The 13,774-nt window shown below is 42.6% G+C and overlaps 2 protein-coding genes across 5 annotated transcripts in view; both read right to left on the reverse strand.

Moving 5' to 3' along the window:
* LOC125704994 (uncharacterized) overlaps window positions 1–13,774 on the reverse strand; it is a 58,400-nt gene that overhangs the window by 34,156 nt on the left and 10,470 nt on the right. For 3 of the 4 annotated variants that reach the window (XM_048971260.1, XM_048971259.1, XM_048971262.1), the window contains one exon: window positions 4,166–4,510. In XM_048971260.1, coding sequence (XP_048827217.1) covers window positions 4,166–4,510 — 345 coding nt within the window. Of the gene's footprint in view, window positions 1–4,165; window positions 4,511–4,722; window positions 4,927–13,774 lie in introns of those variants that run through there. The other variant, XM_048971261.1, reaches the window with a different exon arrangement.
* LOC125705022 (uncharacterized) lies at window positions 12,126–13,716 on the reverse strand. The gene is made up of 2 exons (XM_048971345.1): window positions 13,018–13,716; window positions 12,126–12,411 (listed from the first exon to the last, which is right to left on the reverse strand). The coding sequence occupies exons 1-2, from the start codon at window positions 13,594–13,596 to the stop codon at window positions 12,370–12,372; spliced, it is 621 nt and encodes a 206-aa protein (XP_048827302.1). The 5' UTR covers window positions 13,597–13,716; the 3' UTR covers window positions 12,126–12,369.

The raw sequence follows: 13,774 nt of genomic DNA on the forward strand, positions 1-13,774 counted from the left end.
GAATATCTGGCGGAATCCCCTGTCAGGAGGAGTTTCAACTCCTACCTCCGGCAGAACTTCTCCCATATCCCGGGGGAGGCGGGGGACATTGAGTCCAAATGGGCCATGTTCTGTGCCTCCATTGTGGAGGCGGCTAACCGGAGCTGTGGCTGTAAGGTAGACGATGCCTGTCACGGCGGCAATCCCCGAACCCGCTGGTGGACACCGATGGTGAAGGATGCCGTCAAGCTGAAGAAGGAGTTGTATCAGGCCTTTTTGGCCTGTGGGACTCCAGAGGCAGCTGCAAACTACCTTGCAGGCTAAGTGGGATGTGGCTTTGGTGGTTGCGGATGCAAAAACTGGTAGGAGTTTGGCAAGGCCATGGACAACGACTTCTGGACGGCTTTGAGGACATTCTGATCCACGGCTAAGGGTGGAAAGCATTGGAACATCACGTTTAGGTCGGTGGAGGGAGTACTTCAAAGACCCCCTCAATCCCACCAACAGTCTGGGGACTTGAGGGTGGACTCACCTATGTCTGGGGTGGAGGTCGCTGAGGTGGTTAAAAAGCTCCTCAGTGGCTGGGCCCCAGGGGTGCATGACATCTGCCCGGAGTTCCTTAAGGCTCTGGATGTTGTGGGGCTGTCCTGGTTGATACGCATCTGCAGCATCGCATGGACATCGGGGGTGGTGCCTATGGACTGGCAGACCGGGATGGTGGTCCCCCTCTTTAAGAAGGGGGACAGGAGGGTGTGTTCCAACTATAGGGGGATCACACTCCTCAGCCTCCCTGGTAAGGTCTATTCGGGGGTTCTGGAGAGGAGGGTCCATCAGATTGTCGAACCTCAGATTCAGGAGGAGCAGTATGGTTTTTGCCCTGGCCGTGGAACAGTGGACCAGCTCTATATTCTCTGCAGGGTTTTGAAGGGTGCATGGGAGTTTGCCCAACCAGTCTACATGTGTTTTGTGGACTTGGAGAAGGCATTCAACCGTGTCCCTCGGGGCATCCTGTGGGGGATGCTCCGGGAGTATGAGGTACCGGGCTTCCTTTTAAGGGCAGTTTGGTCCCTGTATGACCGATGCCAGAGCCTGGTCCGCATGGGCGGCAATAAGTCGGAATCGTTTCCGGTGAGGTTTGGACTCCATCAGGGCTGCCCTTTGTCACAGATTCTGTTCATAATTTTAATGGACAGAATTTCTAGGCGCAGCCAGGGCGTTGAGGATGTCCGGTTTGGTGACCTCAGGATTAGGTCTCTGCTTTTTGCAGATGATGTGGTTCTGTTGGCTTCACTGGACCGTGACCTTCGGCTCTCACTGGGACAGTTCGCAGGCGAGTGTGAAGTGGCTGGGATCAGAATCAGCACCTCCAAATCCGAGACCATGGTCCTCAGCCGGAAAAGGGTGGAGTGCTCCCTCCGGGTCGGGGAGGGGATCCTTCCCCAAGTGGAGGAGTTTAAGTATCTCGGGATCTTGTTCACGAGTGAGGGAAGGATGGAGCGGGAGGTCGACAGGCGGATCGGTGCGGCGTCAGCAGTGATGCAGGCGCTGCATCGGTCTGTCATGGTGAAGAGAGAGCTGAGCCAAAAGGCAAAGCTCTCGGTTTACCAGTCGATCTACGTTCCTACCCTCACCTATGGTTATGAGCTATGGGTAGTGACCGAAAGAACGAGATCGCGAGTGGCCGAAATGAGTTTTCTCCGCAGGGTGGCTGGGCTCTCCCTTAGAGATAGGGTGAGGAGCTCAGTCATTCGGGAGGGACTCAGAGTAGAGCCTCTGCTCCTCCGCGACCCGACCTTGGATCAAGCGGGAGATAATGGATGGATATTATTATTATTATTATGTGATTTCTGTAAAGGGCTTTGCATAGAAGTGTCTGCTAACCAAGCATGAACTTAACATAAACATAAGCTTGTCGACTGGCATATTATAGGCAAAGTTGGAACTCAAACTCATGAACTAATATAAGAACACAAGAGCAAAACATGTAACATGAACAGTAATATAGTGCAAGGAAGCTCCTTAAAGAGAAAAAGCATGAAAAGATAATTAGGGGCAGTGTGTGGCTCAGTGGGCTAAGTCTGTGTGTCTGTAATCAGAAGGTCACTGGTCCAAATTGGTTTAGCACATCTGCGGGTCCTTGAACAAGGCCTTTGACTGTAAACTTAACTCATTGTAGACCTCGTTTATCATAACCAACAGGTAATCACTAACAGACTATCTGAAATGGTGGAATGTAGTAGCTTCTTGTCGATAAATTTTCATAAAGAATATCTTGTCATTTAATTGTACAAACTACAGTAACTGCCATTAGGGTCAGTTATGCTGCTTTAAGTTTATTTAATTAATTTAAATATAAGAATAATTTTAACATAATTGAAATCCCAGCATTATTTGATTTAAACAAATTTAATTTTATAATTAACATAATTATAATTAGGGGCGGCATGGTGGTGCAGTGGTTAGCACTGTTGCCTCACACCTCTGTGACCCGGGTTCGAGTCGCCGCCTGGGTCACATGTGTGTGGAGTTTGCATGTTCTCCCTATGTCGTCGTGGGGTTTCCTCCGGGTACTCCGGTTTCCCCCCACAGTCCAAAGACATGCTGAGGCTAATTGGAGTTGCTAAATTGCCTGTAGGTGTGCATGTGTGAGTGAATGGTGTGTGAGTGTCCTCTGCGATGGGCTGGCCCCCCATCCTGGGTTGTTCCCTGCCTCATACCCATTGCTTCCAGGATAGGCTCCTGACCCCCCGCGACCCAGTAGGATAAGCGGTGTGGAAAATGGATGGATGGATAATTATAATTAAAGGCATATGTTTGTAAGATCCTTTGTAGTATTTCTATAGTAGAACTAATCTTGCGTTTGGGTTGATGTCTGGTAAGTTTTGTTGGTAACATTTTCGTTTTGCTCAGTTAAGCGCAGCACTTGTTATGCGGTTGAGAAAATGTTTAAGTTATAATGTCAATATTTATGGAGATTTGAGTTATTGGATAAAATGCAGGCATAAGTTTTCTTTCTTTAACTCTTGAATTCATGCGGCCAATGAGGTACTAGATTTTACGTCCATTTTGCAATTTGCAAGTTAATGGCGTGAGCGAGCTGCATTTATGTTTGTGTTTGGTTATTTTTAGGAAAATGCCTGTGTTTTTGCTGATTCATTTTATGATTTATGTGCTTTATTTTATCTAGTTCTCACGGCATGATCGACCGGATAGATATTCGAATAAATGCCCGTGATCAGAGATCAACTTGTGTTCGTGTTCGTTATTGAGGGGAGTTACACAAACTGCAAGTAGCTTGGTTAGTTACTGTTATATCATTCACAATTCCAAGGTTTTCAAATCTCACGCATACGCCGTGACACTCAAGCTTTCAGAATCACGCAGGACTCTCACTTAAGAAATCTTACGGCAAATATATTATTCCACTGTAAACCTGTCAGAAAGTGTGGGCTGATATTTGTGCCAGTAGAAACTGAATATGAATTCGATACTTTGAATCTGATTTTCAAATACCTGTAACTTGAAACTGCATTTATCCTACCTTTTTCAGTTCTCACAATTCAGTTTCAATTTATTGAGCCGCACAATCCGGATCCTTGAATAAAAGTAATCGACCGCAGGTTCAATATACACTATTCATATTCAGTTTCCAGCGGCACAAATATCAGCTCATAAGAAAGTCCCTTTTATTGCTAAGAGTTTCAATAACTCCAATATATTTACTCGCATGGGTCTGTATAGGAGAAGATCTCCTAGTCGCTATTTTATGTGGTTTGTGGTTGTACTAGTGATTCGTTCAGTTACGATGTGTTTATGATAGAAGACAGGGTGCAGGAGAGTAACAGAGGGATCACAGTGGATGAGGTCATTTTTCCATAGTATATGGCCTGATATTCGTGGGGGAATCTCTCGATGTGTGCATGATTTTAATAATTCCCGCAAATTCAACATTTATACTGCGGGACATTACCGCACTTAAGCTACCATGTAGGTAAAGATGAATATAAATAAAAATGGAAAGAATAATATCACTTTATATATTGTGACTGACGCAGCAATACTTCACAAATAAAAAACTAACTGTACACAGTGCCACTACAGACATATAATGTCACACCTCTGATATACTCGCCTCCCCCAATGTTAATACTGTCTTTTAAGCTATAAAACAAAAAGGTTCACTTACCTACTTCCCGTATTTCCACCCGTGTTTCATGGTTCTCCTGCTCTGTATAAACCACACACTTGTACACTCCTGCATCTGCAGTCCTCACACCGTCAAGCAGCAGAGAGAAGTTGCCTTTGAAGATTTCCTGAGAGAAGAAGTGGGCTCTGCCCCTGTAGCCATCTCCCTGTGATTCAGGTCTGCTCTGACCGTCCTGGAATAGGTGCACGATGGTGTCTGAATCAGTCCTTCTCCAGTCCACCTCCAGCTCCTCCAAAGGCAGGGGTCTGTCCACAAAGCAGGGCAGCAGTACAGCTCCTCCCAGCCGGGCTGTTAGAGGACCAGCAGAGCCGTGTAGCAGGAAACCTGCCACAGGGATAAGAGATAAAATCTCTTTATGACAACAAAACATTAAATAATAAATGCAGAACATCCGCTGCAACAGTTACTTGAATATTTGGTAGGCAAATATTGATACATTAATTAGTACACCCAAAACAAGAACAATTCAATTACATTTCTTCAACATTATTATACTAATTACCAGACACGTAAAACTGTCTTTAAAATGTACATACCAGAGTTAACGACGCACTTGAACAAGATCAAAATAACGCTGAAACTTTTGATCTGCATTACAACATTTATTCTTACACTAATAACCGTTTCCGTAACAGGCTAATTTTGCAATGTATTTTCTTTTTTTATGAACGGCATACGTGCGCTTTTACTAACGCAGTTAAAACCTTACAGGAAAAGCGCATTTCTGAGGATACTTTTACTTTCAGTTTACTCCAGAATCTGAATCACGCCCTCCATGAAAACCAGTAAAGGGTAAAGTCATTTATTTATATAGCACATTTAAAGACAACGGGAGTTGACCCAAAGTGCTTTCCAGCTTAGAAAGAGAGTGGAGTGGCTAATAAAATTGATAACTTCAATCCTGATTCCCACTATGCGCGTTGCAGTGCTATTTTCACCAACGCGCGCGTTCTGCGATCCGTTAGAGAATCATACATAGAAAGCACAGAAAGCAATGTATGATGTTAACACTGGTGCGCTGCGTTGTGGTGCATTTTGAAAAAGTGTTTGTATGCGTTTTTTACTCCCCTTTTCCCCTACAAACACTCGGGACAACATCCCGCGATGTGACTTCCTCTGTCATAGTTGCCTAAAAAAGTGGGAGAACAAGGAAGGGAAGTTGCAGGCAAAATGAGCAGCAAAAACTGGCTCTCAGAGGACCTTCTAATCAAAATACAGGCACTTCCTGAGCTGTATGACAAGGGCCATGCATTGTACAAGGAACTCACCAGAACAAGATTCCTTTGCAAACAGCTGCAGATATTTCAAAGGCATGGGATGAAATGCCTGACAAGGAGAAATATATTTGTTTTTTTGTTTCTTTTTTGGGAGGGGGATGGAGCCTTGGTGTAGTAATGCAGGGAGGCACTGTATTGTCAACAAAGCTCTGTGTGTGTGTGTGTGTGTGTGGGTGTTTTGGTCAATCCTGAACTCAAGTAGCTACAGTCAAAGTAAAAAGTACATGATCCCATTGGAATTTTGTGGTTTTCTGCATGAATTGGTCATAAAAGTGATCTGATCTTCATCTAAGTCACCGGTACTGAAATGCATAATGAGCAATAACACACAAAAATTATACTCTTTCATGTCTTTATTATACAAACGCATTCAATGTTCACAGTGCTAGTGGAAAAAGTAAATGAACCCTTAGGTTTAATAACTGGTTGACCCTCCTTTGGCAGCAATGACTCAACCAGGCACTTCCTGTAACTCAAAACCATTGGCTATCTTCTGTGTATTGCTCTCTTCAAATCATTCCACAGCATCTCAATAGGACTGAGCTCCAGGCTCTGACTGGGCCACTCCAAAGGCGGATTTTGTTCTTCATACTGCTGTGGATTTGCTGTGATGTTTGGGGTCATTGTCCTGTTGCATCACCCAGCCTCTTCTGACCTTCAATTGACAGACAGACACCCTCACATTATCCTGGAGAATTGGTTGATAAACTTAGGAATTCATTTTCCTCTCAATGATGCCCAGCTGTCCAGATCCTGACACAGCAAAGCAGCCCCAAATCATGATGTTCCCTCCACTATACGTTACTGTAGGGATGATGTTTTCATGTTGATATGCAGGTGCCCGTTTTACGCCAAATGAAGTTCTGTTTGTTCCTCCCAAATAGTTAAATTTTGGTTTCATCACTCCACAAAATATGTTCCCAGGACCATTGTGGAGTGCCCAAGTGTTCCTTCGCAAACTTCAGATATGCAGCAATGTTCTCTTTGACAGCAGTGGCTTCCTCCTTGGTGTCCTGCCATGGGCTCCTTTCTTGTTCAGTGTTTTGCGTATTGTTGATTCATGAACACAGATGTTAGGCAGTTCTAGTGACGTCCTCAAGTATTTCGCTGTCACTCAGGGTTCTTCATTACCTCGTTGATTACTTTGCATTGAGCTCTTGGGGTCGTCTTGGTGGGGCTCCCACTTCTAGGCAACGTAGCCACATTAACAAATTGTCTCCATTTATAGTCAACCTGCCTATCAGTAGACTGATGAATATCAAAAATACTTGAGATGGCTTTGTAACCCTTTCCAGCCTTATGTAAAGTAATAATTCTTGATTGTAGCTCTTTAGAGAACATAGAGCTCTTTTGTGTGAGGCATGATTCCCATCTGGATATGCTTCTTGTCAAAAGCCCAACCTCAACCTTTTCAGTGGTTTTTATCAACCAAAGTCATTCTAGGCCACACCTCTGAACTCGTGTCATTAAATGGACTCCAGCTTTGCTAAATTCTGACTGCAATGAGCTTTTAAAAAAGTCATTAGCTTAGGGTTCACTTACTTTTTCCATCCTTCAGTTTCACAGTTTGAATGATTTATACAATACGGTCAAATATTCTCTCTATATTTTTAGTTATAGGACACTGTGTTTGTATATTATTGTGACTTACATGAAGATACATCTATGTTTTATATGGGATTTAGTTATGAATATATAAAATTCCAAGGGCTTCACATAGTTTTTACTTTGACTGTATGCACACACAGACACACACACTATATTTCCAAAAGTATTGGGGCACCCCTCCAAATCAGTGAATTCAGGTGTTCCAATCACTTCCATAACCACAGGTGTATAAATCAATCACCTAGTTATGCGGACTGCTTCTATAAACATCTGTGAAAGAATGGGTCGCTCTCGGGAGCTCAGTGAATTCAAGCATGGTACCGTAATAGGATGCCACCTGTGCAATAAGTCCATTTGTGAAATTTCCTCGCTACTAAATATTCCACGGTCAACTCTTAGTAATATTATAACAAAAAGTGGAAGCAATTGGGAACAACAGCATCTCAGCCATGAAGTGATAGGCCATGTAAAATCACAGAGTGGGGACAACGCATGCTGAGGTGCACAGTGTGCAGAAGTCGGCAACTGTCTGCAGAGTCAATAGCTACGGACCTCCAAACTTCACATGGCCTTCAGATTAGCTTAAGACCAGTGCGTAGAGAACTTCATGGAATGGGTTTCCATGGCCGAGCAGCTGCGTCCAAGCCTTACATCACCAAGTACAATGCAAAGCCTTGGATGCAGTGGTGTACAGCATGCTGCCACTGGACTCTGGAGCAGTGGAGACAAGTTCTCTGGAGTGACGAATCACACTTCTCTGTCTGGCAATCCAGTGGACGAGTATGGGTTTGGCGGTTGCCAGGGGAACGGTTCTTGCCTGACTGCACTGTGCCAAGTGTAAAGTTTGGTGGAGGGGGGATTATGGTGTGGGGCTGTTTTTCAGGGGTTGGGCTTGGCCCCTTACTTCTAGTGAAAGAAACTCTTAATGCTGCAGCATTTGAAGCCCTTTTGGAAAATTTCATGCTCCCAACCTTATGGGAACAGTTTGGGGATTGCCCCTTCCTGCTCCAACATGACTGTGCCCCAGTGCACAATGCAAGGTCCATAAGGACATGGATGAGAGAGGCTGGAACTTGACTGGCCTGCACAGAACCCTCACCTCAATCCGATAGAACACCTTTGGGATGAATTAGAGCAGAGACTGTGAGCCAGGCCATTTCATCCAACATCAGTGCCTGTCCTCACAAATGCTGTCCTGGAATAAATTCCCATAAACACACTCCTAAACCTTGTGGACAGGCTTTCCAGGATAGCTGAAGCTTTTATAGCTGCAATGGATGGACTAACTCCATATCAAAGCACATGTATTAGGAATGGGATGTTATTAAAGTTCATGTGTGTATAATGGCAGGTGTCCCAATACATTTGACAATATAGTTTGTGTGTGTGTGTGTGTGTGTGTGTGTGTATTCCATCTTGCTGTAGACTTGTGAGTGCATGGACCAGCTTTAATCTGTACGTATGCGTGGCCTCGTCAAAGAAGACTGTTAAAGACGCTAACATTGTTCTTCTTTTTTGTGTTTACAGTTCAAGATCTTAAAAGCAGATGGCATTCTGTCAAAGACAGTTTTAACAGGCAGCCGAAGATTGTAGCAAAGTGGAGCTAGTGCAGCTAAGCAGATTCCATATAAATACACAGACATTCTCCAATTTCTAAACATTCTCACAGCCAGCTCTTGAGTTCAGAGAGTAAGTCGGTCAAATTCTTCTATGGTAAAACAGTTTTTTTCTGTAGTGTATGATAGATCTAAAGCATTTGTGTATTCTTTTTTTAGATCTGAAGATAATATAATCATAGAAGATGAGTCACTAACTTCTGTGATGGATTCAAGTGGCACAGATCATTCCCAAAGAAGTGATATGTTGGAAGAAACACAGATGACAGATGTTATCACTTCGCCATGCATTCCTAAATGTGCTCTACGCTCATTTTCTAACACCTGACCCTTCTCATCCTTACCATGGTTTTATGGACAATGTCTGACAACTCAAGCACCTTATGTGCAAAGTCCATCTTACATGTTACACTACTGACCTACCAGGTAGAAAGCACAACTTACCAAAATAATTCCCAAAACAATTCAGCTGGCTCGACAAGTTGTTGATGATGATGATGATGATGATGATGCAGATTCCTGAACATCCCTACCAGTATGCACCACTAAAATCACCCCAGTCTTACCAAAGTAGCACAGGGCATGTTGTGGCCTCGATGGTTTCTATCACGGGAGCATGGCATGGTGCAGGCAGGAAGGAAGGTAGGCAACCCACTGCCGACTCCAGGAACACAACAGTGGTTTATTAACAGAACAGAAAACTAGGAAACACTAGAAAACAAATGGACCATGAAGGGTAAAAAAGCAAAATAGGGAAAAAAAACTAATTACAAAAATATCAGGGCAACAAGAAGCAGGCAGGCAGACAGGCAACAAAGTACAAATATAAAACAACACAGGGTAACTTCTAACATTCTGAATACAACTGAAATATACCCTCTGAAATACAATGACCCAATGAGGAAATGAAGCAAGACAGGAACCTAAATACACAACCAAACTGGGAAACAACACAGGACGAGTGAAACATGAAACAATTAACCAGTCAGGAAGGGTGCAGGACAACGAGCAATCAGGTAACACACAAGGACTGGCACAAAAAAACAGGCAACAGGCGAAACTAATAATTAAATCAAGGAACTGGGAGATCGAACAGGGAAACTAAGAAACTGACCGTGAAACACGTAAAGAGAATCTAAAACTGGGGAATAACAAAGACAGGTAAAACACAACCAAGGGCACAAAGCAGAAAACCAAAACCGAATATAAGTCACACAGGAATATAAGTCACACAGTATAAACACAGGAACTAGAAAAAAAATATACAAATTGAACACTAGGGAACAAAATCTATAAAATACAAAAACAGAGGAGGCGACAGAGGGGTTTACAGGTAGCTGCACGCTCAGCTCATTGAGCCAGGCGGCCATCTGGACAACAGGGGAAACACACTGAAGACTGACAACAGGGAGGACAGGATGGCCAGCGACACCTGCTGGCCTTACGCGGAGGAGACATGAAAGACTGGGACAGACAGGTGCAGACCCTGACAACTGTACATGCATGTTTCAGAAACTACCAACCAGGAGCTATAAATTCCTGCCAGCTTTGGTAGAGCAACAAATCCTGACAGTCCAGAGTCAATGAAGAATGCATCCACAGCTATTTATGACTTTATAACTTTGTTCAGATGATTTGTAAAAATTCAGGTTCAGGTTTTTTAAGGTTGGAATTTGGAAAGGGTCCAACTCTTAAAAAAATGCTTGTGTTAAAAAGCACTTTATACTGTTGTGCCAAAGTTTGTTGTTTAATAAGTGTTCACTTCTTTTTTTTATTTGCACAATGAAATATGCATCTCAATATCAGCCACTAACTAATAATATAGGCTCACTGCAGCTAGTGCATGTTTATATATAAAATCGTGTGACTTTATTGTAAACCGTCTACAGCGAGGCACATTCCTTCTCAGGTCTCCCCACCTGTCTTTGTCCACATAGCCAGAAACATACATTCAGTGACAAATATCAAGCCTCTACAAATGTATATTATACACATTATATAGACATAGACAAATTTGTTGGTACCCTTCCACAAAACTTAAAACTGACAAAAGTTTAATGGCATCCCTTATTATGTATTCCATATTTAATACAAACCAGACTTTGCTTTTGGGTATTGATTTGTTGGCAGGTATTCTGAATGTACATTCAACCACTCTTCTGGCATGACTTAAATGATAATTGAAGATTCTTCTGCCATGGAACAGAGAACGCTGTGACAAAGGCCTCATTATATTTTCGGATAACCATAGCCTCATCACCTACAAACAAATAGGGGTTTGCTTCACCTTGAGTGCCTGGCCATGGCTTGGAGGGAGGAATATCCCACTGTCCCATTCTATTGTAATTTCATTCCTGATGTACTTCTTTGGAAGATACAGGCATCACTGCAGCTTCCATACGACCCAACATCAACATATGTGAACTTATAGTCTGCCTCAACAACAGCCAGCAGCACAGCTGAAAAATAACACTTGTAATTAAAGAACTTACTGCCACTGCAAGTGTGGTAGAAAAATATAAATCATCTTTCCAATAACTCCAGTTAAGCCACTTACAGTAGAATAAAACTCCAAACCTCTCAGTTGGTGAGCAAAGTTCTCTTTTATTCAGGCAACCCAGCAAAGTGTTCCTGTCACACTCTGGCACCACGAGCATCCAGAGCACCCAGTTGATAAACCATGATTTTTAGTTCCAGATAAGGACTTCTAAGTCCTGATTGGCCACAAAACCCTAACAAACCAGGATCAAGCGTATAACAAACAATTCTCTCTCTATATTAGTCCACCTTGGCAGCAAGGTAAATCCACCCATTTTGCTCAATTTACCAGAACATGTCTCGACAGATACACTCATACTTGAGATATGAATATACAGGTGAAACTCGAACAATTAGAATATCGTGCAAAAGTTAATTTATTTCAGTAATTCAACATAAAAGGTGAAACTAATATATGATATGGACTTTGATTAATGATTGATGTATTGTCAATGAATCACTGCAAATACATGTACATGGTTAATATATGATTAATATGATTATTGTGACAATTACTTTAGGGCTGCAGCTATGGATTATTTTAGTAATCAAATATTCTAGGACTGCAACGATTCATCGAGTAACTCGAATAACTTGATTACAAAAAATTCTCGATACAAATTCTTTGCTTCGGTGCTTCGTGTAATCTGCACGACTATGTACTGCTTAGTGATCAGCGTGTTTCATTCGGAGGATTATCACTGTCGCGCAGTGTGCTTACACTGCATTACGTGTATCAGGTTTGATTTGATGCCGCGATGGAGGAAGAGAGGGAAAACAGCGAGGAAAGTCTGAGAAAAGGACGAAAAATGTCTAAAGTTTGGGACCATTTCAAACAAAAGAAAAGCAAAGTGTGTCCATTGAAAAACCGAATTAGCTTACCACAATAGCACAACAGCAATGATTCAACATCTCAACAGAAAGCACCCAGTCTATGCATCCAGTACACAGAGCAGAACCAATACAAGGTAAGCGCGAGCGCTTCACTCACATTTGAGACTACTACTGAACAAGACTGCTCCCTGGAACACAAGCCAATAGATCCTACAAAAATCTGATAATCGTTATGTAATGTCCCTTTGTTATTTATATTGCCCTATTCAACGCCATCATGGTTAAAAGTTAAAACAAAAGCAGGACCCTGTCATGCACTATTGGTCTTCAGGAGAGTGGGCAGGTCCAGGAGCTGCAGAGTGTAACAAACATTATAATCTGTGTCAGTGAGCACTGCCTAGCCTGAAATGATTTGCCTGGAAACTTAAACATGTATTACATATTAAAGGAGAAATACTTAAAAATGTATTAGATTTATACACTGGCTCCATGAAAGTAGGAACTGTAAATGAACTGACCCTAATGAGTATTATAGTCAGGTACATGGTGGCTTAATAGTTAGGGAAGTGCACTTCTAATTGAAAGATTGCAGGTTTAAATCCCTGAGCAGCAAGGCACCACTGAGATACCTTGAGCCAGGTACTGTTCTCAAGTACTACACCCTGGGTGCTGAATTAGCTGCCCCCTGCTATGTCACATATGGGTTAAATCCAGTGGACACATTTTTTTGTTGTGCGTGTTTGTCTGAAATCTCAACATAGGTCTCTGAGATCATGTCAACCAAGCTGGCTACATTCGACGCATAAAAGGCCTGCTGGTAGACCAGGTCTTTCATGAACTTTTTTGTGTTATATGACAGATGTTTCTGAGATGCCTTCTGAGTCTGTTTCACAAAATCAGTTAGAGATCTATCCAGGCAGGTCTTTATGATGTTTGAGATCATCTGAAAGAAGCGCACCATCTTCTCCCACTGCTCCTTCACTCTTCCCATGGCATCTAGACCTTTGACCAGCATTTTAATGGTGGTGTTGAAGTCAATCTCTTTTACTTCACAGTTTCTCAGTGTGATTAAGATCTCTGTCAGCTCCTTCTGGTTTTTCTCCAGGTTTTCCAAACTCTCTGTTTTCTTCTCTCTCATCTTGTTCAGTTGGACTCGACTCTGCTCTATGTGGAAACGAGCATTCTCCACCGCCATATCACCTGCCCGTTTATTCCTACTTTCCTTAGCTTGCTGTGGGGGTTGAGGTATAAATGCTGGTGTGTTTGTGAAAGCTTTGTTCAGAGTGTCAAATTTCTGAGTTTTTGTAAGAAGATTCTGCATTCTTTTAGACATATTTTTGGCCTCGGCTGCATCGCATTTCCCTTCAGATGCAATCTCGGTGAGCTCAGAGCACAGTTTAATAGCATCTGTGCAGATGTCGAGTGCGTCCTTTTTAGCTTTACAGTCTTTCTCACGCTCCACTGAGGTTTTTGTCTCATTATATTGTTCCTCCAGGTATGATGTCAGTGTTGTTCCTTTCTGTTTATTATATATCATAGACAGTTGAATTTCATTTTTCTCGATAAAGCTGTTCAAAATCTGTCAACCCTAGAAGCTGACCTGATTTTGAAAGCACCTTATTCATAGCAAAGACATTTTCATCTTCCATTTTACTTGTGTGCCTTTTTGCACCTCTTGCCAACAGATTTGTCAAAATAGTTGTTATATGTGAGTC

The sequence above is a fragment of the Brienomyrus brachyistius genome, chromosome 12, assembly GCF_023856365.1.
Source record: "Brienomyrus brachyistius isolate T26 chromosome 12, BBRACH_0.4, whole genome shotgun sequence".
In the NCBI taxonomy this organism is placed as follows: Eukaryota; Metazoa; Chordata; class Actinopteri; order Osteoglossiformes; family Mormyridae; genus Brienomyrus; species Brienomyrus brachyistius.